At 36.5% G+C, this 27058-nt stretch overlaps 1 protein-coding gene across 1 annotated transcript in view; it reads right to left on the bottom strand.

Moving 5' to 3' along the window:
- Positions 1-8407: 8407 nt before the first annotated feature.
- MEOX2 (mesenchyme homeobox 2) overlaps positions 8408-27058 on the bottom strand; it is a 54319-nt gene continuing 35668 nt past the window's right edge. Inside the window, exons 2-3 of the mRNA XM_074892172.1 lie at positions 22578-22750; positions 8408-9722 (exon numbers count right to left, since the gene is read on the bottom strand). Coding sequence (XP_074748273.1) covers positions 9498-9722; positions 22578-22750 — 398 coding nt within the window. The 3' untranslated portion in view covers positions 8408-9497. The remainder of the gene's footprint in view (positions 9723-22577; positions 22751-27058) is intronic.

Genomic DNA, 27058 nt, shown 5'->3' with positions numbered 1-27058 from the left:
TACATTGTCATCCTTTCTTTGCATTTGAGAGATGAATTTGCTGTTACTCAGTTGAAATGAGACATATCTGCCAATCCATCATTACTAAAAATCACAAATTGTATTTTATATAATAACTGTTGCAATCATGTTTGGCATCCCAATTCATTAAAAAAAAAAAAAAAATCCACGCACTGTTTTCCTTCCAGATAGGAGAAATTGTAATACAGTGAAATCCAGTGTCCCAATTAAGACCCAGTTTGTGTAATTGCAGTAATCAAAGCGGTGCTAAGTAAGCAAACTGCAGTTGTGGTTAGATAGGTCATTATTCACATTCACTTCTTCCGTTGTCACTCTCTGAATTGTTACACAGCTGTGAAGCTTCACCTCAGGGAGAGCTGCATAGCAGTGATAGGCAAAAATAGGGATAATAGGTGCTTATGGTTTGCATAAAGCTGCATATATGTTTCAGCATGATTCTTTGGATGCCAATTTAAATACCTGGATGATAATATAATCCTTTGCTGTCAAAATTTCTGAGAAACCTATATCTGCCTTGGTCTTCAGAGCTTTGTCAGACTCACCAAAGATGACTCCAAAAGCACTGTTCCGTGAAAAAGCCTTTTTTTATACTGTTATGATTTTCTGATATTCTGAGGCAGTGGAAGGTGTTTGTACATATCTTGCAAACATGTTAGGAGACTATAGTCTCCTGCTAGAATTAAAATAAATCTCTGTATTGAACTGTCAAATGCTATATTCACAAAGTCATTCAAAAAGCCATTGTACAACGGAGTCAGTCACAAAGTTATGGCTTCATCCTCATTTAATCCATAATGTGTGCAGGTATGGGATGGATTTTAGCCATCAATGCATTACAGCACAGGAACAATTTCAGTGCAATTTTCAGTTTTGTTTTCCTTTCTTTCTGATCAAAATGTGTTTCTCTAAGCCTCTATTCTCTAAATTTAATGGAGAACCCACTCTACCAAGTAAATACTGGGATTTTGATAGGTATTCAACCCAGGCCAAGAAAGGGTTTTAGGGGTTTGTGGTTTTGTTGTGTAATGAAATGTCAACAGTATATTTCAATAAATGTATTCATACAAAGTCTGCTTTTAATTTCATGAGATCCTAACTCCAGCTTCATCATGCTTATCTTCGTGCCATTGCTGAATCTTTAATTCTTCTTTTGTTAGTCTCTTAAGAGTCCATATAACTTTTAACAGGAATCTGGCTGAGCCAAAAAGGAAATCATCTCAATAATGCTGCATGCCAGTGCTTTGTGTACATCTCATTATCGCAATATGCTAAGTCAGTCAGAGGCTAAGCATGATATTGAAAACACAAGAGGAAGTCCTTATGAAAGTAAAACTGCTCTTCGTAGTAGAAGACTGGTAGTTCAAAACCATCCAGATGTCTCAGGGTTGATCAGAAATGTAACAGCACTAAATACTCGGTTACTTGCAGGACTGCTCTTTATCTCAGTGTCATATCCATCTATTGTAAATATTCTGTCAAGGGTTCTGCATAAGGCTGGGGAGAAAGTTGGGTTACTTTCATCGGTGATAAAGCAAACAATGCAGTCTTACTGTCAAAAGGAGTAAATGTGCCTGTGCTTTCCTCGTCCTTATTTTTTTTAAACCACTAACAATGTCATTCATTAAAAGGACTGTTTATTCAAAAGACCTTCTGAAAACAGCATAGGAAATAGGAAGCCTTGCATTTATACTGGTAATCCCTCAGCTCCTAACAACAGTCATCTGCTAGGGAGAGAGAAGTGTTGTAACATCTGGCTCAGTGTGATGAGTTTTCATCTTCTGTTGGGAGGACTGATGTCATGTAAGGAACAGAGGAGCAGGCTAACTATTGTAAATGAGAGAGGCAGCAGCAGTGGTTATTCTCTGAGCTGGGCTCATGGATCCCTTGAATGGCTGCCTGCAGCCCCCATGTGTTGATTCTGGCCCATTAACCATCCTGTTAATCTTCAAAAAGCTTTAAAGTACGAGTGTTTTGGAGAGTGAATATAGGTGAGAATTTGCAGGTGTCATTCACACAACACAGCCATCTTCCAGCTCTTTTCAACAGACAGCTCTCCTAGTCTATTAAAGCACAGAAGGAAATTCTTTCCACCACCTTTTATCCTGTCTGATATTTCTGAGAGCATCAGGATTTTTAACATTTTGCAAGATGGCAGTGCAAATGTAAAGGAACAGAAAGTCAGTTTACTGTTTTGGAAAATTTATACACTTCATTCAACCCACATCATTTAACTTTCAGTTTTTGAGTGTCACCACAATATATACTGCTGCATGAGTCATCTCAATCCTGTATCAACCAACATTTCAATTCTCTAAATTATTCTGTTCTATTCTTTTGGGAAAGAACAGCATACAAGAACAGGGCAATTTTAGGCAATTCAAAGGTTATACCATGCTTGACACCTGACTTCACTTTAGTAACACCTGCCTGAAGAATAATTAGCAGGCCACTTTTAAAGAAAGAACTTCCATACACCACAGATGGCATTCTTCATACCAGACAGGCAACGATGTATGTTGGAAGTAAGCCAAACTGTCTGCAAAAACTGTGAGAAATTCAAGACAGACATCTGAGTGGAAGGAAAGTTTTACCTTCCTCAACACCCCTACCCCCCTGCAACCATTCTGGAACATCTGTTCAAACCTACCTCTCTATATAATGCGCTTTATTTTTCTTATCTACTAATGCCACAAATTACAGAGGAAGAAAAGCAGCATAGCAAGTTTCTTTTATATTGGTTATGAAACCTACAATTTAATAACATAATGTGATGATTTGCCAGCCATAGAAATCCTGTATTACAAGACTCTTGTTAGAACCAAGAACAAAATTTTCTTAACTGGCTAGTAATATGGGGTCTTCAACTCACATTTCCATAAAGTGGTCCTAATTTTCACTGTGTACTCAAAACTTCATTGAAATCAGGATACCATGTGTCATAACAGAAGCACAAAGTCAACAGTCAGTTGGAAATTATTGGCTAATGTCTTAATCCTGGACTGTTCATTGATTTGTATGAACTTTTGTATGTACTTTGGGCTAAATCCAAATCCCTGTGAAATCAATCGCAATCTTTCCATTGCCATCCATAGGCTTTAGAATGAGGTCCTTCACTTCCTTAGAAGAGTCTTTCCTTCTTTCTTGCAAAAGTATTCTATATGAAAGGAGTCCTGAGAACTCTTCATAATATTGTCATCAGAATCAAATGCCTTATGCAAATATTCTAAAATTAGAAAAGTAACAGCTGTGTTGTACTTAGTATCTCTTACGAACTAAAAAATTGTGCATTTTATTTCCACAGTTCCAGTGAATAAGCATATACATGAGAATTATAGAAATACATATACAAAATTATTTACAATGTGTTGTAATTCCAAACTAGGGCTTTTTTTCTCTACTGGTACTCTCTTAAATGCATTTCTGTGGTGATTGCATAAAATTTTTCTAAGGGCACTTTTCAAGATAAATTTTTAATTTGGGAAAATGCCCATTTCAGTATTTTCTCAGCTGTGCATGTGACTTTCTTGGCAAATAATGTGGTAAGCATTCAGAATAGACATACTTCTAAAAGCCCTGCAGCCCATATGCAAACTTAAGTAACATATACAGTGTATATATATTCATGGTGACACGTAACAATGAGAATCTGTCCCTAAATACTAAACCACTTTTATATATATTCGCCATGTTCATTGCTTCATATGGTTTTGGAGCACACTTTTATAACACAAAACCCATGATATTATCACATGGTTGTAAGACAAGAAAGTTCCTACAAAATTCAATTATTGTGCTGTTTACTTAAAGAATGAGTGAATCTGAAACTTGTTGGCTGCTAATGTAAAATAAAATTTTACAGAGTTTCTCTTAATGGATGCTAAATTTTCAAAGTTTACAAATAAAATCCAAACATTAGCAGAACTTATGGCCAAATTTTTTCTCTCTCTAGAGAGAGAGGATTCTCTCTGTGGACTAGTGATGTTATTTTGTTAGACATCAGAACTGAATATTTAAATTCAAGTATATAATCTTAATAGATATAATGGGTAAAAAATTGGTACACAAAATATGAAACCATTTATGGAAAGAACAGGGATGTGGTGATATGCTTTATTCCAGCCAGTTAGTCCTGTGAACAGAACTAATGCCATTTTAATTATTATTTAATGTCCTGGATCACATTCTTATACCTTATCTCAACTATATCACTTCTGCTTTGAAGCACCACATATTTACTCTTTTTTTTGAGTCAGGGGAAGGAGTCGGGGTCACGAGGGTTGGAAGAGGTTGTCATATAAAACATTCAAGGGCTAAATAAGATAAAAAAAGAACAGAATCAAGTCCTCACAGCACATTTAGTAGGGCACTGAACCTAATCCCAAAAGGCTTACTGGCCCTATGGTACAAGGTGGCCAGTACAAAGTACTTCAGTCCCTCGTCATTTAACCATTAAAAAGGCTATTTCAAAACTTACCTTTCTTTAAAAAATCTTTGAAGTCTGTCTATAGAAAAGCACTGCAAAAAAGGGAACTATGATTATCTCCTACTACAACTACTATTTAACAAGCTTTTAATTTGCAACACTTTTTGAGGTCTTCTCTGCTTGTTGACACTAACCAAGTCTACTGCCCAGGTGATTGTTTTCAACTGAATGAAAGTAAAGTTTCACCAAATTTCTGCAGATAGGAGTCATGACAGTTCAGATGCCAGAAAAAGGACAATGGCCAACAGATCTGCATGCGTGACTTGGACAGAAGTAATAAGTGGCTGAGAAACTTCTAATACATTTGCAGTTTGTACAGATGACTTGTCATAAGCTCTTATTATGCCATATGGAGGCCCTGACTAACAGCCAGCAGCCTTAAATTACATTGAAATTGATTCCTACCTGCAGCTTTCAGCTGTAAATGATGTCAAAAGAGTATGGGCTTAAAATGAAAATTAATAGAAATATATAAAAGCAAATGAGCTCTGGTATGTCCTTATTAATCTGAGGTAATAATGTGCATCATCACTGAAGACCTATGCCAATTATTGCCAGCTATCAGCTACATTGCCTTTTTTAAATTAGTATGGACATCACATTGTGTACAGAATTCTCCCTTTCAATCCACACACATTACCTAAAAATATTAAATTACAGTACATAATTGGTTAAACATTACTCTTTAAAATGTCTTGAATCTTGTAGCCGATCTTAAATACTGCATGTACTCTATTAAATACAAGCTCACCCAAGAGACATAAACTGACTGAAGCCAGGAAATTCTAAATGAAGGCTCAAGCTGACATTTTGTCCCTAACTTATATAACTATGTTTCCTCATAGCTACTAAGAGTTCATGTCCTAATGGTGTTTCTTTCTTTATTTGTACAAGTAATATTATTGCAACAGTCAGAGCCTTCATTTAAGAAAGCAGGATACATAAACTACCTTGAAACTTGGCCTGTGGTGGAAAGACATAGGTATAGAGTCTCTCCTTCTTGTGCTCTTTTTTTTGACTATTTTTGGATCTGATGAAAAGAAAGTCAAAAAAAGATAAGCATTTAATTAAATTCCCAAACTACTTCCAATTTATGGTTTAATAAATTGAGCCAGCTTGCAATGGCGTTATTTTAACCACACCTCTTGAACTACTATTGTCAAGATAAATCTGAAAACAATGAAGTCATAGTAAACAAAAACACAAAATAAAAACTTAACAGTCATAAGGGAAAAGAAAGAAACCCTGCAAATAATATATAGCCTTGTACCCCAGAGACAGCAGAAAAAAGAATTATCATCTGTCATGTTGAAAATTGTTAAACATCAGTTGAAAAACTGTTAAACATCACTGCCTTTTTACAGTCAATTATATTTTCTCTGTATGTTTCCTAAGAGTACATATTTCTCTGTGTGGCTCAGCAATACGCTAACAATAGAACGTCGAAGAGAGGTAGACTCTGGACAGATATGATATTAAAATTACTTTAACCCAAAAAATACATCATTAGTCCTCAGAAGCAGGATTCACTGGCAAGAAGTCATGAAAAGTGATTAGCCACTATTTAATAACAGGAACTAATAAAGATAAATAAACCAAACTAGGTTTCATCATTTCACTCCGCCACCAAGTGCCTGCACAACTTTGGGCAAATCACAATCTTAAAGCTTGATTTTGTCCATCTGTTAAATGGTATAGTCTTAACTATACCATATAGCTAGATTGGTAGGAGAACCCTGTGTTAAGTCTGCAGACAGATATAAGCCAATGAAGATAAAACTTCAAGTTACAGTTCAAAAGCCTTTATCCATAGCTCTTTTCAGCCACAAAATCATGCTAAAGCTTTGATACAAAATCATAATATGTTACAGCAGGTGATTGATCCCGGGGGCTTCCATAAAACAGTTTTTGAGTAACTGGGGTATTCAGAACAAGATGAGACAGCGTCTGCATTAATGAGACCTGCTAACCCACAAAGTGGAGTTAAAGCACAGGGTGTTCGTTGCTTCTAGGTGTGGCTTGAATATGAGCTAGCTGAAATCTGAAAGAAGCATGTCTGTATTTCTGTGGGGCTGTGCTTGTAAATAATTCCTTCAAGACCGTGGTAGGAAGCTCAACGTGCTTAGACTTCATAGCTTCAAGTTCTACCAGTGTGGAACCTCTGCACCATACTGCACTTACCAATGGTGTACCCACAAAAGAGTTGTTTAAAACCACCAGAGGTCTTTAAGTAATCTAAGAGGTTATTACATACAGTTAACACCTTACAGCCAAATTCAAAGTCTGAGCTGCTTTTAAAGCATGGGAGACGATCAGTTTTGTTAGTCTTCTTTTTTTTTGCTGTAATATAAAGTTACATAATTTGGTCTTTGTTTGAAGATTCATTCAATTATCTAAACAAAAATTCTCCTCTTCAACCTGTGCTTTAAGTCTCAACTGATTCAGTTAAATCTAGAAAAATGGAAAAATACTGTCTTTCTCAATAGGAAAAAATTCTTCCCGGTAATGAGATTATTATGGCTCACAGATTGCCATCATCACATATATTGGCGGCTCCCCTACTGCAAGTATCCCAGTCAAATCACAGTGCCGCTAACAGAATAAAGCACTTTTCAAAATGCCTTGGGCTAGGAACACATTGCTGGTGCATTTCAGGTAATGTAAATAAAGCACTTCCATTCGTTTTGTAAAATGTCAGCTCAAACTTGGCCGATCCCTTTTCAGATTCAGTCTTAAACTTCTTGTGGAAGACAACAACAAACAATTCTGAGAAGCTGAAAATGCATTTTTGACAGAGTATTTGAAACACAATAATCTCTCCCCTCTTTACTAGCAAAAGAAGTCACATATTTGACTAAATCTCTGTTGTTAAAAAGTGTTATTTGAAAAGTCAAGGTTTTTCACCTTTTCATCCTAATTTTTCATTTTGAAATTCAACTATATTTTGTTTAAGAGAGAGAAAAAAACAGCCAAGAATAAAAAGCTTTAGTCTGAATCACTGGGGTTTTTTTCCTGTTTTGATAATCACCACCAACACCCAAAAAAACTTTCCCATCCAGCCATGAAATAAAAAATATCAAGTATTCACAAGTAGTTGGCTTACTTCTCTACCCTACTCCCATTCTCAGCAATTTTGTATGACAAAGGCATTTGAGAAAGAACTGAGAGCAAACGCAAAACCCCTTAACTGCTGGAATCAATAAAATGTTCTGAAGTCTTTAAAGAAATTCATTACCCATTCCTTGGATATTTTAAACTAAAATGATCATGACAACAATTAATGTGCAAGAAAGATCAAACCTACAGTGGAAAGGATTTGGAAAACAGACACAGAGTTCTTGATCGCATTTAACTTTTATGATGCCCTAGTGCTGCACATAGCAGAGCTTCAGTGAATGCTCACAAGCATTTACTTGGATATGCACATTTCTTGCTCACTCTTTCTTTCACTCAACTCCTATCACACTACCCAGTCCAATTCATCTCCGGAATTTTTGAGATATTTTGTTTTTTTCTCCTGAACAGCTTTATTGAACAAAGGCATGATAATATAAGTATGCATCTCTTCCTGATATTTATTCCCTTTCATCCATTTCAACAAGGTCCAACAAAATAACCCTTTATATTTGCTCTAAATCTGGAAAAATGGTTGAACAGACTCTTGTTGTTTTTGGCTGAAAACATCATTAGCTGCTAGATGCCTTTTTCCTGCTAAAGGAAAGAGTTTCCCAAATGGATCAAGGTAGAAGGTTTATCCAAGATTAAAAGCCTAAATTTGAAACATAGCTTTCTGTTGTCTACAGACAGACAAAGTTCCGAAAGATCTGAAAAATGCAGAGCTGCTTAGGACTTTTACAAAAAACACTTTAAGTATCCTATGAAATCACTGCAGAGAGACCAGAATTATTTAAAAAGGATTATTTATTAAACATATTTCTTTACAAAGTACAATCAATGGTTTGCATTAAATTTTGGGTTTTGGTATTTGCCTGTATGTACACAAAAGCTTAATACAGAAAATATGTCTTGATTTTACACATGGGACACAATACTGAGTTACCTTCATATTTTGATTTCTACCAACATAAGCAGTCGATAACAACTTTCAGCTTATCTGCTGGGGCTTTTTTAAACTGAAGATGAAGCAACAGCATTTCTGCAGAGTGTCAGTATTTATCAATGTACTCAATTATGACAAAGTAGAAATGAATAATCCTTTGGGAAGTTTCCACTGAGCATGAGTGGAACATGACATTTTTTGGCAGGTTACTGGACTATCCTTATGATCCTAAAAATCATTTTTTGCAGTTATAAGATAAGAAGAATTGAGGAGCTAGGTAAGTTTAATAATACCCTATTAGCAGCAGTTGATAGTAAATGCAACATAAGGTTTGTTTTGTCTGTCATACAAGGACGTGTCCTAGCAGACACTACTGTATTGTTCTCTATTTGAACAAAAGTATCTGCATGTATTGTATGTCTTTGGAAAAACAAAACAAAAATAAAGAGACAAAAAGCCATTTATTGTCATGAGTGACTATTGCCATCAGCTAATATGAATGCATTGCTAAAATTAGTGAAGACAGGAAAATGCTGTAAGGTAAATATATACAGAGTTAAAATACATTTCTTATCCACTAGATAGTGATTTTGTGGCACTGTGGTTTTCAGAATATAACGTCTGTTGAGAGCAATGTAATTTTCAGTGCAAGCTAAAGCAAAAATACCTGCCCGCTGTCATAAACATGACAAACAAATCTGGAATGTTCAAAGTAAGTTCGTCTTCCACTTCTCCACTCTTGAGGCACCTTTAAGACATGGCACTTACTGTAAACCATCTAAAAATCAAGAAAAGCAGACACGATAAGCCTGAATTTTCCATAACAACTTTAAAAATCACTGCCAGAGTCACTTGCATACGTAAACGATGCCTGTGTAAGGCTTGCCAGCAAAGCATCTTTCCTGAGAACGGAGCTGGGACACTCTCTGTGTATCATAAGTGTGCGTGCTCAGAGCTGTGATCGCTGTCGTGGCTGTCGTCGTTCGCTAGTGAGTCCCCTGTGTGCTGGAGACCAGCTGCGCCGATGCCAGAGAGCTCGGAGGGGAGCAGCGTGCCCTTTTTCACATTCACCAGTTCCTTCTCCCGGGCCGCTGCCCCTTGCTGGCCCCCTTTTACCCGCTTCCACTTCATTCGTCTGTTCTGGAACCAAACTTTTACCTTCATGGAAGAAAGACAAAACAAGAAAATAAAGATGGTGTCATTGAAGGTAGTAATGATCTTTCTAGCTGTAGCACAGCACTTGGGTTTTTTTTTCTTTATTTTTTTAATGTGCCTTTCTGTCTGTATGGTAAAAAGCTTAGCAAGCTTTTCCTGAAGAGCAGTCAATCCAGTCTGGACGTGAACCCTGGGCGTATGAGGATAACAACTGCAAAGGAGGGAAAGGGGTTACTGCAAGAAGGCAACTGGGCTATGTGCAGCAGACAGCTCCACAGGAAGATCTGAGAGCCCTTTAGAAAAGATTAAAAAGTTCACCTACTCTTGAAAAACGTATTAATATCATTTCACAGGCAGAGAAGCAGAGTCAACATGGTTCCCATCAAGGGACTGCTTGGAAGAACCTACATTTCATGTAATAGCTCCGTCTGGTGGCAGGGACTGCCACCCCTCGTGCTTATAATGCTTTTAATTATCCTTCAAAGAAGGGTAGTTACTTTGGAAAGGATCTTGCACTGAAAAGTTTGCATTGCTTTCTGCCTGTTTGTTTCTGTAAAGTGGTGGTGAGTTTCAGATGGAACACTTCAAAAGCTCTTTTTTTGTTGTTTTTACTTGCTGAAGTATCTGAAAGAATATTTCTTACCATCAAAACTTATAACTTCCTTGTCTATTTCACTAATGTATTTAAATGATTCTAGTTGACTGAGCCTTGATTTTAGTACATTTAGCCATAGACCCCGGTCAAATTTTTCAAAGAAATACCCCCAAAACCAGAGGGCAAGGCATTTATAAATCTGAGTCAAAATCAGCAAATAATTTCAGATGAGAATGGAAAAGAAATTTGTAGCATGAAAGATTAAAAATGTATCTGTATTTAAGTCACATTAAAACCCAAGATTTTACTCCAGCTGAAACTCATTTTCCCTCCTCCCCTTCTCTGTATAGAAGTATATGGGGGGAAGTAAACCTAAATTATTTGCACAGTTCTAAAGTACCAGCACTGCAAACCACAAGGATTTTTTTTTCAATAGCCAAAAGAAAAGAAAAAAAAAAAAAAGATGTGCATAGCATCTATGAAATATATTAGACCAGATTAAAGGCTGATTTCAGATCAACTTAAAATATTGTCACTGAAAACAGTATAAATAGAAGATTGTAGGGTTTGATCCATTTAGAGTTAATGTTTCTAAAAAATCTTGTGCGTGTGTGTCTGTACAGCTCTTCACATGAAGGTTCTACAGAAAAATAAACAAATGTCTGCAACTTTTGACTTGGAAAGAAAGCAAGAAAGCTTGCAATGCTGGTGTATCCTCTGCTGTGTTCAGCAGAATATGTTTCAGAGCTTTAAAAGAAACAGCAAGGAACAGGCACAGCAGGACATATTGTACAACATGAGTAATAGAGCCACAAAAATGCTGTTTTGCTGAATCTGTCTTACACATCCAGGAAACATCGCAGTGTTTAACCTTTACTATCACTTTGAATTTTACATTAAAATTTTACTACAATTGAACTGATAGTTAACGTCACTATCTGTATGCATGTAAGTGGGAAGGAACAGAGGTATACTTATTTTTTTATACTCTATATTCCTATAAAAGCCAATGTGAGCTGTTAAAGCCAATCACTTGGGAACAGAGCAAAATGATTCCAGGTTAGTTAAAAGCCTCAAAGCACAACACATCCTTTCCTTTAGTCAACTCATCAGAGCCAAAGAATCTGGCTTGTAAAGTGAAATGGGTGTAAAGGGGAAGGTATTTATTACTGGCTGCTGTGATGTTGGGAATTATCATACTCGGGTCATGTATCAGAGGTGCCCATGGAAACAGTGTCTTCAAAAGGGTACAGCATTAGTACAGTATTGGCAGCTTTCTGGGGGAAGTTAAGATATCATTTTGTTTATTTTTGGGTTTTAGGACAATTAAGTTTCTCCTGCAAAAGACACTACTCTACTGGTGCCAGACAGTGCAGTAGATGCAACTGCAGTTGTAATCTAAACATCAAAAATAATACACTTTGGATTCAGCCCAGTATCACATCACTCTTCAGAAATAAGGGCTGAGAGAATTTTATTCAGTAAGAAGAAATGACAGGGTTGAATTGATGTTTAAAAGATCTAAGCAATTCTCCGGATATTTTTATGTCCTTGAACATTCACAGAATAAGTCACAGCATTGAAAGCCTAAAAAAAAAAAAAAATAATGTATACAAAAAGTGTGTTCAAGAAAAATTACAATGATGCATTTGAAGCAGAAATTTCAATGCACAGACTGTATTCAGCCTACTATTGGAACAGGAGAGATCCACCTTCCAGATGCATCCATTTCATTTTTGGATACTTGAGAAACTGAAGCTAATACTTCTACAGTCATTGTCAGAAACTGTTCTGGCTGGGGCAGATGTGAGCAGGATGATTACTGCCTGGCTCCTGATGCAGGTGCTCATTTCTGTTCTCTCACAGACAGAGCTAAACTCCCACATCTGCTGGCCTGACAATTTTTGACTATTTTCTACTGCAATTTAATAAATTATTCTTTGTTGTTTTCCATTTTTTCTTACAATATTTTGTTGCTGCTGCTTTTTATAACTCAGGTCACGTCACAAAATGAGCCAAAACAAGTCTCTCTCCTTGAGCATTAAACTCAAGAGAACTGATCAGCATCAACTTCCAGGTATTGAGTAGCCAAGGACAGGCTGGGGAATACCTCTTTGTTCGGATCACCTACCCTCAGATTAGCTCATCCAACCATGCCCTGAAATGCCTCCACCAGGGATGAGTGTAGGTCAGCGTCCTACACTCACATATTATTGATAGAAATCAGTTAAAGAATGATGATTTCCCTTTTCAAGAACAAGTGCAAGAAACATTTATAAATTCCTCAGCGGATCCAGCATGCAATGCTATGTCTGCACATGACCCACTGTCTGGGAAACACATCATTTAAGAAAAGTAGGGCTGAAAGGACTCCGGCTGCCTTTGCAGCTCTTGAGTGTAGGAGAAAGAGAGTAACCCTGACACTTCCACAGGAGAATATATACTACTGACTGGCATATAGCCTGTCAGGCTTCCCATAAAGAGAAAATGGTAACAATTTGAAAAAGACAAATAAAAGGAAAAGAAAAGCTTTAGGCTTTTTTATTAATGACTTCAAATAATCTGCATCTGATTTACTTAGAGAATATCAAATAAATTTTTTTATTTGGTATGTCAAAGATTATTTTCAAAAGCTAGAAATCAATTATAGTGAAGTTTATCACTGAAAATATTGTGAGCTTATTTTGATGTCATTTGCTCTGTTAATGTACGGCAGGACTCTTATATGAGGGAATACAGTAGGTATTTTTTATATATATTGCTTTATGTCCTCCATAATAAAGTACTGAAATCCACTTTTGACCTGATCCAAAGTGCACTAATCTCAATGTGAGTTTTTCCAAAGAGTTCAATGGACTCTAGATGAAGACTTTAATGCTCATGTGCTAATAATATGAGACAGGTCCTTCACTTGTTATTTCCTCTAGAGATCAAATTCAGATATTGGAATTCTGGACTTCCTTTGAAGCTGAAGACTCAATTATGGAGAGTATAGTTGTTACTGATATGTGATCCATCTATATTTTAGTAATGGGAAGGAAGTGAAGCAACCTTTGTGTGAAGTACTTCAGTGTCAATTTATATAGATTCTTGGAAAACTGTGCTTTTAAAATGCACAACTCATTTGAAACTTACAAGTGTTGCACAAAACATGCATCAGAACAAAACACCCCGAGAAACAAATAGGAAAGCGGAGAAAGAAAGAGGAGAGAGAGAATGAACTAAAGAGAGAAAGAGCAAGAGTTAGAGAAAGAAGAGAATGACTGAAAGAAAAATTAAAAAAAAAAAAAAATAGAAAATAAAGGAGAGAGAAAAAGCCCTTATTGAAATGAACTTGAAAAACTCTCGAACTCTTCCAGTGAAAGAACTAGCTTGTGCCATTTACAACATTTGCAACAATATCCTCTTAAAGTAGTTTAAAGATCTACTATGACAAACCTGATATCATATGTTTTATGAACCTTTTTATGCTGTTTTTCAAATCTAAGTTAGCTCCAGTAGGAGCTGAGAGTGCTCACCACCTCCCAGAATCAGGTCCTGATTGTCTATTATTTATTAAAATGCACTCCCTCTTCTCCACCCTCTGACTAGCACAACTTAACTGTATAGAGCGAGCATGTGTATGTACGGAAAACAAAGGAAGTGGAAGGAAATGAACTACATTAAAGATGAGGGTTGCATTAACAGCTGTTTCTAAATCAGCACTTATGAGCCAGTCTATTGAGCACATCTGCTTACTGGCACGAAAGCACAGTTTCTTTTCCCTTAGTCAACAAGTTGTTTAGCATCTGCATCTCCACATCTGATGATTAGACTGTTACTTAAGATACAAGTAAATGATTTCACATTGTGCATCTCCTGATGTACAAGATAAATGTTTTTGCTGTGACCAATTTATTTTAAGGTCTACTGTGTAGGAATCACAGAAGGAGATTCAAAACAAGGAGGTCGACATTGTTAGTGTCTACATATTCTAAAGTAATCATTATATACTTATGATATATAGGTCCTTAGAAGGCTCAAGGGCCACATTATGTGCTGTCTTGCATGTATATCTTTAATACAACTTCATGATGTGGACATCAACACATCATTTTGGTTCCAAATGAGCATAGCACCTAAACTTCTAATTTAATACTCCTTCATCAGAGCACTTCAGTCACATTAAGAATAACTGACTTCTGCCATGCTCTGTAGAATGCAGATGCTTCCTTTTGACATGGTATTTTAGCATTCTGTACTTACAGAGAGGAGTTAAACAGATACCTTATATGATTAATGAGTATTTCTTAATAAAGACATTCTTGTCTGAAAAATGAAAGCATGACTAAATTCAAACTATCTTAGTTACACTCTCTGCTGCCTGTCTTCTTTTAAGAAAAAAGACATTTCTCTTTAAAAAAAGGTCTTTTCTGAAATGAAAGATTCTTTCCTAAAATTAGGTTTTCTGTTCCAGGTTTTAGTGGCATGAGTCCCAAACAAGATTAAAATTTGAAGCCTGATATCTCACAAACCTTAGAAATTAGAAACAAAAGCACTGTGCCAGTTGAAACTGTTATTTTGCTGTAAGGGATGCATATTTCTAAGTATGAGTCTTTGAAGTCAGTATCCCAAATTCCATGCTTTATTATACCTAAATGATGTGTCAGGAAGACCAAATCACCAAGCCTTTTAAGCATTCTGTCCCTGGTCAGCCATTGTCTATTTTCTTTTATTTTTTAACCTGTCAATTTACTTTCCTCTAATGCAGACAAACATATGGATAACAAAAAATAAACCTGTCTTCTCAAAAATAAAAAAATGAAAAGTTTACTTCTCAACTTTCTTTGGCTCTGAAAACATTCCTGTTATTTTTTAGATAGTACACTTATGCTGCCAAGTTTTAAAGAAAGTCAAAATCCTGAACTTTACAGAAATCGCTGGTGTTATATGGCTGAAACTTACCTTTTTTTTATATATATATAGTATTTTTATGATATTTTATTCAACAAATTTATAAAAGCAAATAGGAATGTAAAACCAAAAAAGTTTCTTTTCCTATTCTAGGAAATAAATATAAGGGTTGGAAGAATCAAATCTGTTAGTTTAAAAATATTTACAGAAATGGTAGTCAGAGTTATCAGTCCACTTCAGTAACTAAAGATAACATGAGATTTTAAATAGTTCAGCTGGATTTCAGTCATGCTGGATACACAGGAGAGTAAGTTAAGGTAGTTTTATTGAATTGAACTTAATTTTCTTCCTTATATTACTTAAAGGAATTTCAACTCCAAAAAAACTCTCTTAAAAATCTTAAATGTATTTTGAGCTTAAAATCAGTTTAAATAAATCTGAGTATTAAATGTCTTCTTAGTTATTATAAAATAGTACCAAAATACATCAATTGGAGAAAATTAACTTTTCTTTGGAAATTGATGAGTGGTACCAGAACCTGCTGATTAAAATTACTTGAGTCACCTCCTCACTGATTTAGAGCAATCTGCTCTGTGTTATGTTAGAGGACTTTGCACTGAATGTGCACAAGTACTTTGCAACAGCTGTTGAGAAAAAGGGGAGGTTTTGGCAGGTGCACAAAGGACAGCTGGAGCTTTTGGCACCCAGGAAGGTGTAGGAGTGAGTTCTGGTTTTTTGTTACATAGAAGTCAGTTGAGGTTTGGGTACTGCTTAGGTGATACATTCTCCTTTCTACCTCCCACGTTTCAACGGGGGATGGAATACACATTATATTTCAGAGGAGAGCAGTGATAGGAGTATTTCAGTTCAGTTTCAGAAGTCTTTGAGAGCACTCAGTTTACCTCCCTCTGCTCCATCCAAAGAACTGCCACCTTCTCCACCAGTGATCTTCAAAATTAATTTCATGATTAAACAGCTAACCCTTCCTATTCAAAACCTCTCTTAATTAGGTTTCAGGGTTAACATACCTTAAGCAAAATAGGACACACTGTTTCAGCTTCTTCCCTCCTGCTGTCTTGTTGTACATAGTCTAAGGGAGTATTTTTTTATAGAATGAGTCTCTCTTTTTTGTCCAGAGGCAAAGAAAGACAATCTGTGGAGCTGTTACTAGAACTCCCTCTATCTTATTCTCCTATAATGTGTCTTTTTAGAGACTACCTTCATCCAATTTCCTTGTATATATATAAAAATCCACAAAAGAAACACATGGTGAAAAACTAATTTGTGGGGAAGATCACCTTTAGCTAAAGGTTGCTTCTTCTTTGCATAGGCATTTACCTGCATGAATTACATGTAGAGCATTTTATTTCACGAGAGAAAAATTCTAACATGCATCATTCTCCACCCATTTTGCACAGGTCAGCTCAGTGTGAAAGTTAAAAGTCGGTGGGTAACCAAGATTGGCTTTTGGCTGAATATGTTGATGCTTTTTTCTGCTACTGCTTGAGTACAAAGAAAGGCAAATGCCAAGAATCGGGACTTGGCAGAAAGAAACCTCTGACTACCAGCCCATGACAATCCTCCAAGGCTCTATGGCTGTGGAAGCCGTCTCTCTGCCCAAGTAAGAAGCACCCTCATTTATATTCACTTAAACTAGTTCCACAATTCATGACTTCTTTCTGCCTTCCAAAATAAACCAGTCCTGAGTCTTCTGATGATAAATTAGCCTCAAAATCAACATCCAGTTTTAAAACTAGTAAGCCTCAAGAAGCTGCAGCTGTTTTCAGAAGGGCATGCCTTGAGGAGAAGAAACTAGTGAAATCAGAAAGAGATTCTACATTTTTCAATGCCCTGCATAAAAAAATATCTCCTTTGTTCTGTATGTTCATTTGTACCTCTCCAGTACCATTTCTTCCTCACTGATCTCTCTGTTTTTTAAAGTGACCGTAAATGACAAACTTAAAAAGCGTTCATCTCCTTAAATAGGTGACAGAAGAAGTCACACCTTTCTCAATTTGTGTCTAAGAAAGGGTAGGGGTAGGGGTAGGGGACAGCAGAGCCTTACTCACTTCGTAAAAGCAGCCATATGAGCTGCTAATATTTCTGTCTATATCACATATGCTGCTTGGCACAGACAGAGGTTTCTCCTCACCCAGAACCTCACGGGGTTTCTCTGCAGGTGTAGGGTCCATTCACAACTAACAGCTTGAGGCACTGGGATCTTTGCACATGGAATTGCTTGTTCAAAGTCAATCAATACTGCAAAAGTAAATATGCTGTTTGAAGTTTTGCCATGTACTTTTTAAAAAAGAATTATTGTACAAATCAAAATTATGCACAAGTTATAATTAAGTTTGCCAGGAGCACGCTTTCCTAAGAAAGAACAGAGTTAGCACAGCAACTCTTACTGTTGGTATTTATATTGCTCAAGACAAATATAAAAGTATTAGTGAGTTTTATTTTATTTTATTTTATTAACAGTGTTACTTTAAATAAAGCAAACAATCCAAAGGATTTCAAGCCACACAGGCTCATTATTATAGTGTGTATAGAGAGTGCTTAACACATGGAAGCTTGGAATGACCAGCTGCCTTTCAGAGAAGAAATGACAGCACAGACAGACATGGTCAAGCTTTTCCTATCAATCCATGGTTTGATTTTGTTTGAAATTATACAGGGGAATAATTTCACCACCTAACCTTAGAAGCCTAGCTTCCTAAAGTGGGAAACTAGTCATGCTGTGTGATGCATGGAGTTACATTTATTCTTGCAGAGGTGGTTCAGAACAAACACCTAACTGAGGAACATTGAACTCCCTGGATTCTCACCAGGGTGACTAAGTGGAGCTACTCTTACCTTACCAGTCAAGTCTAAAAAATGCAGTGATTAGCTTCCCCCGAGCTCTGCGATGCTGAAAAGGACTCTAATGAAGTCACTTGTGATGAAGGACTGAGGTAACTGGGTCTGGAGGATATTTTTCTAATGGAAAACTTGGTTTATTATTTGTATAGTCATAACAATACAGTGCTACAGTGTGGGTTATGATACTATACCAACATTGCCCAAATGCATTTAAATAATAATGCTGCTTGCTTCTCTTTCAGGTAGAAAAAGGCATTACGAAGCTTCTTCCTTCATCACTCATCCCGTGCTGGTACCACATACATGGAAGCCAAACACGGATGCAAAAGCACTCTTCGTTTTGACAAAATTTTATCCTTTGTCTATGCAAAACCAATGGCTTCAGGAATTTTATAAATGATTGGTAGCTTCTGGGCAGGTATTTGAAATAAACCTTCTCATTGCCATCAGCAGAATTTAATCTGACTAGGTGGGATTTTCCGTTTATGTTGGCAAACAGAAGCATTACATATTTGGACTGTTTATTCCGGTAACCTTAGCTAGCCTGCAGAACTGCAACATTACTCTTTTGATTAGCTCCATGCAAAAAGATCTTGCGAGGTGAAAAGATCTCCTACTCTTTCTATATTTGGCAGGACCAACTCCATAAAAATGTCCATTTTGCCACGCCTCTGATACCCCACTGCAGCTGCTTCCTCTCCTCATCCCACAGCGAGATATTAAAAAGTTTGCATATCTTCTCCAAGTTTATCTGGAAATACAAAAAAGCCAAGAATGCTCTTGTCAAGGTTACAAATATCTAGGGAGCTAAGATAGTTTTTAGTCTAACTGGCTCTTCAAAATATAGTAGAGGCCTGCCAGCTGAAAATTATTAACTGCTGTCTGAGCAGAGATTGTGAGTGCACTCTATAGGAGATGAAGAAGGAATTATATATACCTATACTGCTGGATTTCTTACAATACCATAATAGAGCCATCCTACCACCAGATGTGCTTATAATGCTCTCAAAGTGCACTCAATATCTAGGCAATTGAGGCACTTACTTCATTTCATCCTCCTGTCTTGTAACTCAGGTTTCCTTTTTAGGGAGTGATAGGATTAATTCCTTCTTCTCCATATGTTGTGAGGGGTTTTTTTCATTATTATTTGGGTGAAATGGCCTTCCATGAGTCATTTATGTTTGAACTGATCTTGTAAGTTGTTTCAAAATTCAAATGGAGCCTTACTTTGATGACTGTAGAAAACTTTAATACCCTTACATAGCTTTTTAAATATGGTCAGACATATGGCTTTTTCTACAGCTTGTTTAAATGCCAGAAAGGTAATTATGAAGTGTTAGTTGGTCAATGCCTCTTTTAAGCTGTGGCGTATGGTTGAAATTATCACTATAGTCAAGAGGAAGATAGAGCTTTCTTAAGATAATAGGCTCTGTGATTTATCTCCCATCTTGGGAAATAACTGAAAGTTGTAAATTCAGGATGACCCAACAATACTTTCCCCAGATTATTTTTTGTTCTTCTGCCCTCTGAATAATATGATGCTTGTCATTTTTAAAAAACTAGTAAAAAAAATTATGCTAAACAATTCATTCCATCAGGTGTTAGATCTGCTGTCAAACCTATTTTCTGAGCAAATACGTTAGTTCACCGACTGCTGGTTTTTGTCATTGTATGATCTGAAGCAAGTTTCAATTCTCTGTGTGCAAATTCAGTGTTTCATGAGAGATCAAGAGAGCTTCCAACACAAATAGGTCTACAGCCTTGATGAGATTGAAGTTATCACTTATGTGTTCACTTACTTCAGACAAAGGTACCAACTATGAGGTACCATTTTGTGCAATGCAGCCTTTTGGGGAAAAATAATAAAGGAAAACTGTTCCAGAAATAGCAGTTTTCTAAAAATGCTACCTTACTAGAAAATGTTGTGGTTTTTTTTAATTCCAAATATTAATTCCAAATTCAATATATTTTAATTCAGTCCTAATAATTTTAGAGAAGGGATTGTTTTGTTGCATCTGTTTAAGATAGCCATCAAATATGATCTTCTCTGTTGGGATAGCTAGTAAAAGAAAGTCATAACAGTAGTAAGTAAACAAGTAAGTGCTGTTATCCCACTCAAGAATAACCATTCATTCTGGTAATGATGGAAATACAGGTCCTGAATATTTCAGTCTCTTAACTGGAAAAAAAAGAAATATTAGTGTCACACCACGTTCACCCTGGAGTATTTTTTTTTAACTAACTGAAGGAATACTGATGTAAAACAAGTATGCAAGAAGAGTCAAGCCTTTTGGTTTACTGCATTCAGCTTCTGAAGACTGCCATATACCATGGAAACCCACACCCAGTTCCATGCCTATTTACACAATTTTTCCATCAAAACAATATATTTGATTTTAAAAAGAGACATTTCTAACTGACAACATTGGAAGTGACATCGTTGCTTGGCTTGGTATGATTCAGAAACAGAAAAATATTTCCAGAATTTCCTCTCAATTTTCTTTTTGTTTTTAATTAACAGTACAGTTTTTATGATATCAATTATTTTTCTCTCAGACAATTTTTTTTGTGGCAAGATACAGAACTGGACTCTATCAAGCTAAAAATCTCAATGCTTTCCTTTTCTAAGCAAGACTGGCTTGAAGGAGGAAGGCAGGAAGGAAGGCAGGGAAGCAGGAAGGAAGGAAGGAAGGGAGTTATCTCTAGCAGCTCAATTGTCACTCTGTGATAATCTGGGGAAGCAGAGAAGAATTAGTTTACATAATTAGATAGACTAATTATAATCTATAGAAATTATCACAATTATCAGCAGAATGCTTAGAACTGACATTATGTGACAGCTAGAAAACAGCAAGTGCTCCCATGACCTAAATGAATTCTCTACACTTGTGTAGCACAGGCTGCCTTTTCTCCTCCAGAGACAATATTCATCTGTCCCTTTTCAGTATCTTAAATGCTTTTAGTTTAACTATTTCATTTAGGATAGTGAACTGTCACTTCATTTAGTTGCACTACTCAACCTGATCTTTGAAGAAAAGGATAAAGAATTTGTCAGGGAGAATAGTTAAATTCCAGGACAAATTCACCATTATTAAATATGGGAATATGTTTTTTGAATTCAGCTGATGGATTCCCATCAAATTGGCCAGCAGATCTTTTTTTTTAATTTATTTATTGTTGCTCAGTTCCACACCAAGTCTACCTTTGTTACTTAGACAAGAATTTATTCCTCTTCCTCTTTGCAGTCAAAATCAAGTGTGGAAGTTAATCTAATTGTCTCAGCTTACTTTAGTCAGTGGAAATGAAAAAGACAAAATTTTATCAACTGTTTTATACAAAATGGTGTGCTTTACAATTATAATAAACATATTTAAGTAACTGAAAATTACCCCAGTGGAACCTGGCAACATGTTCAAGTCAAACAAGAAATCACTGGCTGCTTCTTCACAAACTGGAAGGGACAGCCATTCTCTAGAAGCCTTCAAAGAAAAAAACTGTTTCATTTGCTTGTATGAGTAAATGTGTGTTCATATGTATAGAAAAGGCTGGATTTTCACTGAGATGTCTGTTTATAGCAGGTGTTAATGAAGCTCAAGAAAATTGCAAAACTTCTCACATCTAGAGTACACAAATCATGGTGCTATTTTGATACTTTCCCTTGAATATATCATCTTACTGATTGTATCTAAAGCAATCCCTCAGTCTAATATTGATTCCTGAAGAAAGGATGGCTGTCTACCAGTGGGGAAAAAGCTTTCCATTTTAATGATAAAACCACAGGTAATATTTCATCAGATTTGGTGTTCTTGAGCCCAGTACTATAAATGTCTTTACTAAACCACATTTTTTAAATGTGTATGTTGATGAAATTATTATTTGAAATGTGTCTTGAGTACCTATTTTGTATGTTGGGATGAGATCCTGAAACACTTCAAGACATGCTTAACATGAATATTTCCATTAGAAACCAACATGACAACATGCATGATGAAACTTGAGCACATGCAGAAGTGCTTCCTGGACCAGGGTTTGGTGAGCAGGAAGCCAATAACAGTGATAAGAAATTCCATCGTCTCCTATAGTGCAGGGTAAGATAAACTGGCTAAAATGCCTGTATTCCTGTTTTGCTGGTGTTCCCATTCTTGCTGCCATCTGGAAACAGCATGTTCAGAAACTCTGGACAAATGGCAACTGCATATATTTAATAGACTAAAACAAGATGCTCGTATTCGTTGCATGCAAGCAAATCAACTGCTTGTGCACGCAGTATTTGGGACCTACCACTCCTTCAGTCACATCAGTGTGGACAGATTAGAAAAGATGTGCACCAGTTTAACAGATATATTACTCATGCTTTTATCTTCCATCTCAGCCTACTAGATTAAACTAATCTGTAGCTGGTACATATAAAAATATAAATTACTTGCATAGCAGAGTGATAATAAATGTATATCATTTTGCTATAAATATTAGGCAAGCATTTAAAGTCCATTATTTTGCATCAGTACCTGTCTTTCAGTGAGGTCAAGGTTTACTGCTATCTCATATCGCCTCAGCCTGGTCAAATAGTTATGATGAGCAAATTCTGCTTCTAGCTCTCTGATTTGCTCCTTGGTGAAAGCTGTCCTTTCCTTCCTGGGTTTACTGTTGACCTCTGATTTGTAGTTTCCTTCTTGAGAATCTGAAAAAAAAAAGATGAAAAAATGGAAGTAATGACAAGTGTATAGCTAAATAGGAAACAAGCCCAAAGATAACAACATGCTTAAGTTACATTCTTCAAACTTCCTTCTTTCGTAAACACACCCTTGCTTTCATACTTATGGATTCTTCACTGTAAATCAGGAAAGCAGCAATAATTCTGACAGACGTGAGCTGCTGCTTCCATTCATGCATGTCAAACTTTAGCTTAAAATCTTGCAGTGGTTTATTTCTTAACAGTTCTCTGTAGCATTTCTGCAAAGCTTCAACTCCTTCCCACTTCTGGCAACTCTCGGTGCATCCAGCCAGTACAGGATGTGTATCATTTGCTTAGTGTCTTGATGAGTAATACTTCAAGAATCTCTCTCTCCTATCATTTTACTAATACCTTAAGCCAAAGCTCTATTTTAAAGAATACACATTAAGCTTTAGTACAGTTAAAGTTTCAGGGAAAGGTTACAAAGAATAGAAAATTCAACACACATCAGAAAGAAATCAGTGAGCACGTCCCATGTGATAATGTGATCTCTTCCTACTCATGACATAGTGCAGGTAGGGAGGTTATGACACAGCTGGTATCAGTATTGGAAATTTGCTACCACTATAGCTCATTACTGAAAGAATATTTTGGCCACAATTGGAGGAGCTTTGCTGAAAGTGTCATTACCACCCTCCCGATTCCCTTTACTTTCAGAAACAGATATATTTGGTCCTTAGCCAAACTACTGAACTCAGTGACAGTCATTCCTTTCCTGTCAGTGAAGTCTGTTTAAATAAATGAAAAAGGATCAAACTGTAAAAAAAAATTTAAAAAAGAAAAAATAGAAAAGAGAGAGAGAGTGGAAAGGGGAAAGAAAAAAAGGACCAGACATTTATAAGTTTGGGTATGATACAACACCTATAAATCCAAAATTAGCAGGAGATCAGTAGGAGTATCATTAGTCAAATTCTGGCCTCGTGAACCATCTTAAAAATGTCACAGATAAATTCACACTTCAGCTGCTGATTTAAATAGAAACCTGCATCAACATCCAAATGAACAGGCCCGCAAGAAATCACTCTCTGGGACTCTGTGTCAGATGAATCATCGACATGCCTGAGACTGTCCAACTGGCCAGTGAGTCTGGTTTCAAAACTACAGTCAACTATCTACATTTTATAAAGGTATAAAAATGTTTTCACTTTTTGTCAGTTATTCTGTTGCTTGGAAGTGAACTTTTTTTTTAATAAGAACTGTTGATGCTTGACTCAGTGCTATAGTCATTAAAATGTTTCAAAGCTAATGGCTTCAAATCACCAAACCTCTTAACTTCTGCTGACATGACAAACAGAACTTTGCTTCAAACGTGCAGTGTACTGCTGGTTGTATGACTGAGGGTATCCACCAAAGTTGTTGAGTGGGTCAGGGAGCTGTTCAGCCACAGCTAGAGTAGGGATTTTCTAGGATAGGACTCCATTAGATGGCACACCCATTGTCTATAGTGTGGGGCCAAGGTCTATTATTCAAACTCAACATAGAAAACTTGACAGATCAAAGCCACTTTAAACCTAGAAGTTCACATTTCTTACTTCACACTGGTTGGCAAACTAGAGTCACTATAACTTCTCTCCACATTTTTTTGTCGCAGGAACATGCACGTTGCTTTTCTTCCTTGAAATTTCCTTGTCTGCCAAATACTATGTAGATGAGCTGAACTTAAATACTTAAACCCCTACATCAGCATTCCAATGAATCACTGAGGAGATCCTAAATCATTTTTCTTAGCATTTGGACTTACCATTCTTATACCGCTAGACATGTTTCATACATGTTTGAAAGCAGGTGGTTGTGCATACTCATCTGCAGTATGACACAGAAATGTATTTCATGCAAGTCATTGCTAAAGTCCTCTTAACTGTCTTGGTAGACCTGTGCCTGTGTGAGGCCATGATCCAAGAAGTCTTCCCATGTCAGTACTTGCTGTAAGAAAGATCCATGTCTCACTAGTTTCCAAACTAAAGGTCGTGACCTTTAATAAAAGTAATGCACCTACAGATGACACTGATACCATATTGAAAATTAAATACTAGAAATGAAGATATAAGCCTGGAAATGCAACAGAAAGTGGGGTCAAGGGTGTTTTAAAACCTTGGTAACTACTGCTATCGTGAATGGTCAAAGGGAAAAACTTCAGGAGTACTCATCCAAACATCTCTCAGGAGGATATTAATCTCTGTAAGTGACTGAGACTTATAACACAAGCAATTTTTCTGCAAGCAGATTGTTCCATGAGGTAAACAGAATTACTGTACAGCCAGTAAAACCATAAAGAGCCAAGTCATCATTTGGGTTAATACTCATGGTTCTGAGTTCCCAATTTACAAATGCAGTTAGCATCTAAATTCCAGGTTTCTGGGATAATGATGTAAGGAAAGGGAAATGTAACTGCATGAGTAGCATTTGTCCTTCATCTTTGCCAGCATAGAGGATTCAGCACTGCTAGCAATGTTAGCCCACACAAATCCTGTGTGAATATAAACATGCTTGGACAACTGGTTATTTAAACATTTCTGCCACTGCTGGATACTACCTTCGAGTGGTTGGATTGTAAGTGCCTGGCAGCCACAGTTTTGTCAGCAGTACAATTTCATCAGTAGGCTGGCAGAGTGGAAAAGATTCCAGTTTTTATTTATTTGTTGTGAATGTCGTTCAATACATTTGTAATAGTCAAGATAGTCTGAAAAAACCCACATGATATATTCAGATATTGCTAAAAGCAAAAGTTGGAGAGGTACACAGAAACCTGAGACAGGTACAGAGAAAGTTGACTCCCTCTCAGTACTGGAGTTCACACAACAAAACAACTGTAATCCTATGAAATCTGTTTCAGCAAAGATCTGGCTAGCAAGACAATGGTATTTTGCTTAATGAATTTGAAATGTTGAAAATATATCTAAAAAGAGACTTAGATGGATGCCAGTTAGGTGAACACCAGATATGAACTCTTGCTGTCATCTGACTCTCTCTGCTGCAGTGTTGCTGTGGTTCATGTACAGATTGCCTTTTATTTCCCATTGACATCATGCTACTTGGAATAGTAATTTTTTAAAATGTTATCTCTATAAGTTTTGGTTGGTTTAATTTCCAAAGTGGTAAATCTAGGTTTTCTGATATTGCTTCTTTTTAACAGTCTCTACATAGCCAGGAGCTCCCATCTCTTTCTGACCTTCAGGTCTCCCTTCATATCACCAGACTAGCTTCTCTTTGGTGGAAAATGGGTGGGAGACTTGGAAGAGATTTTTGGCAGAACTTATGTCAGCCTACATCTGTTTTGCAGCTGCTGAAGCTAAGACAAGAAAAAAATCCCAACAACCTTAGTTTTCTTCTACTGGCTACATCTTATGCCAAATGGTAGGTGTAGAGACAGAGAACAAAGCCTAGGGGGATCTAAGTTACACTCCTTGCCTCTCAAAAGGCACATGTAAAATATATACAGATGGTACAAACCACTTGATGAAAAATACAGCAATCTATATTGTCTGTATTCTGCCTTCTCCCAGACAAATTCTGGCACACTCTCAGAAGATGTAGCCTACATGCAGGTATTAGTACCTTATCAGTCTCTCTTTTGCAAACCTTTGTTCTTTGGATGTCAAGTAACGTAGGCAGTTAAACACTGCTTTGAGGGATGCAGGTCATACCTCTTTCTCAGAACTGTTTTTATCAGTTTTCAAAAATTTCAAACAGCATCTTTAATATCTCCTGGTAGACAAAAATGCTTGTTGGTAACTGATGTAGAAGATACCATTTGGAAAGACATTCAACGTTATAAATGACTGTTCTACAGATTATTTGGAGGCTTAGATTTTTTCCTGGGTTTAATAATAGCTCATTTCTTTTTACAAAAAAAAAAAAAAATCATTACTAATCGCACTATTCCCCACCCTCAAAAATTACTACTATTTTACTCTAAGGAAAGGATTGCTGTTAATCCCAACATTTGTATTGTCCTGCCAGAGCTCGTATTTCTTGCTCTCTACATCACTGAGAGATGAAGCATACCAAGCAAACCCAGAATCTAACTCCTATAAGTAGAATACGAAAAGTGGTCATTTTGATGCTTTTGCTTTTTGTGCATGCCTAGGAAAAAAAAGGACTGCTCACAGAATAGGGAGGAGGGACTGGTCAGAAGACATGTGACATGGAGATCTGCTGCTAACTGGGTAGGGTCAGAATCACAGGCAAAATGTGCAAGAAGCACCTGCTATTTTTTCTTGGATTAGTTCAATAGCTGATGCACTTTCATTTCTC

This window comes from Strix uralensis, chromosome 1 (genome assembly GCF_047716275.1).
Source record: "Strix uralensis isolate ZFMK-TIS-50842 chromosome 1, bStrUra1, whole genome shotgun sequence".
Classification (NCBI taxonomy): domain Eukaryota; kingdom Metazoa; phylum Chordata; class Aves; order Strigiformes; family Strigidae; genus Strix; species Strix uralensis.
Note: the sequence above shows the minus strand (reverse complement) of the source record. Positions and strands in the feature narration are given on the sequence as shown.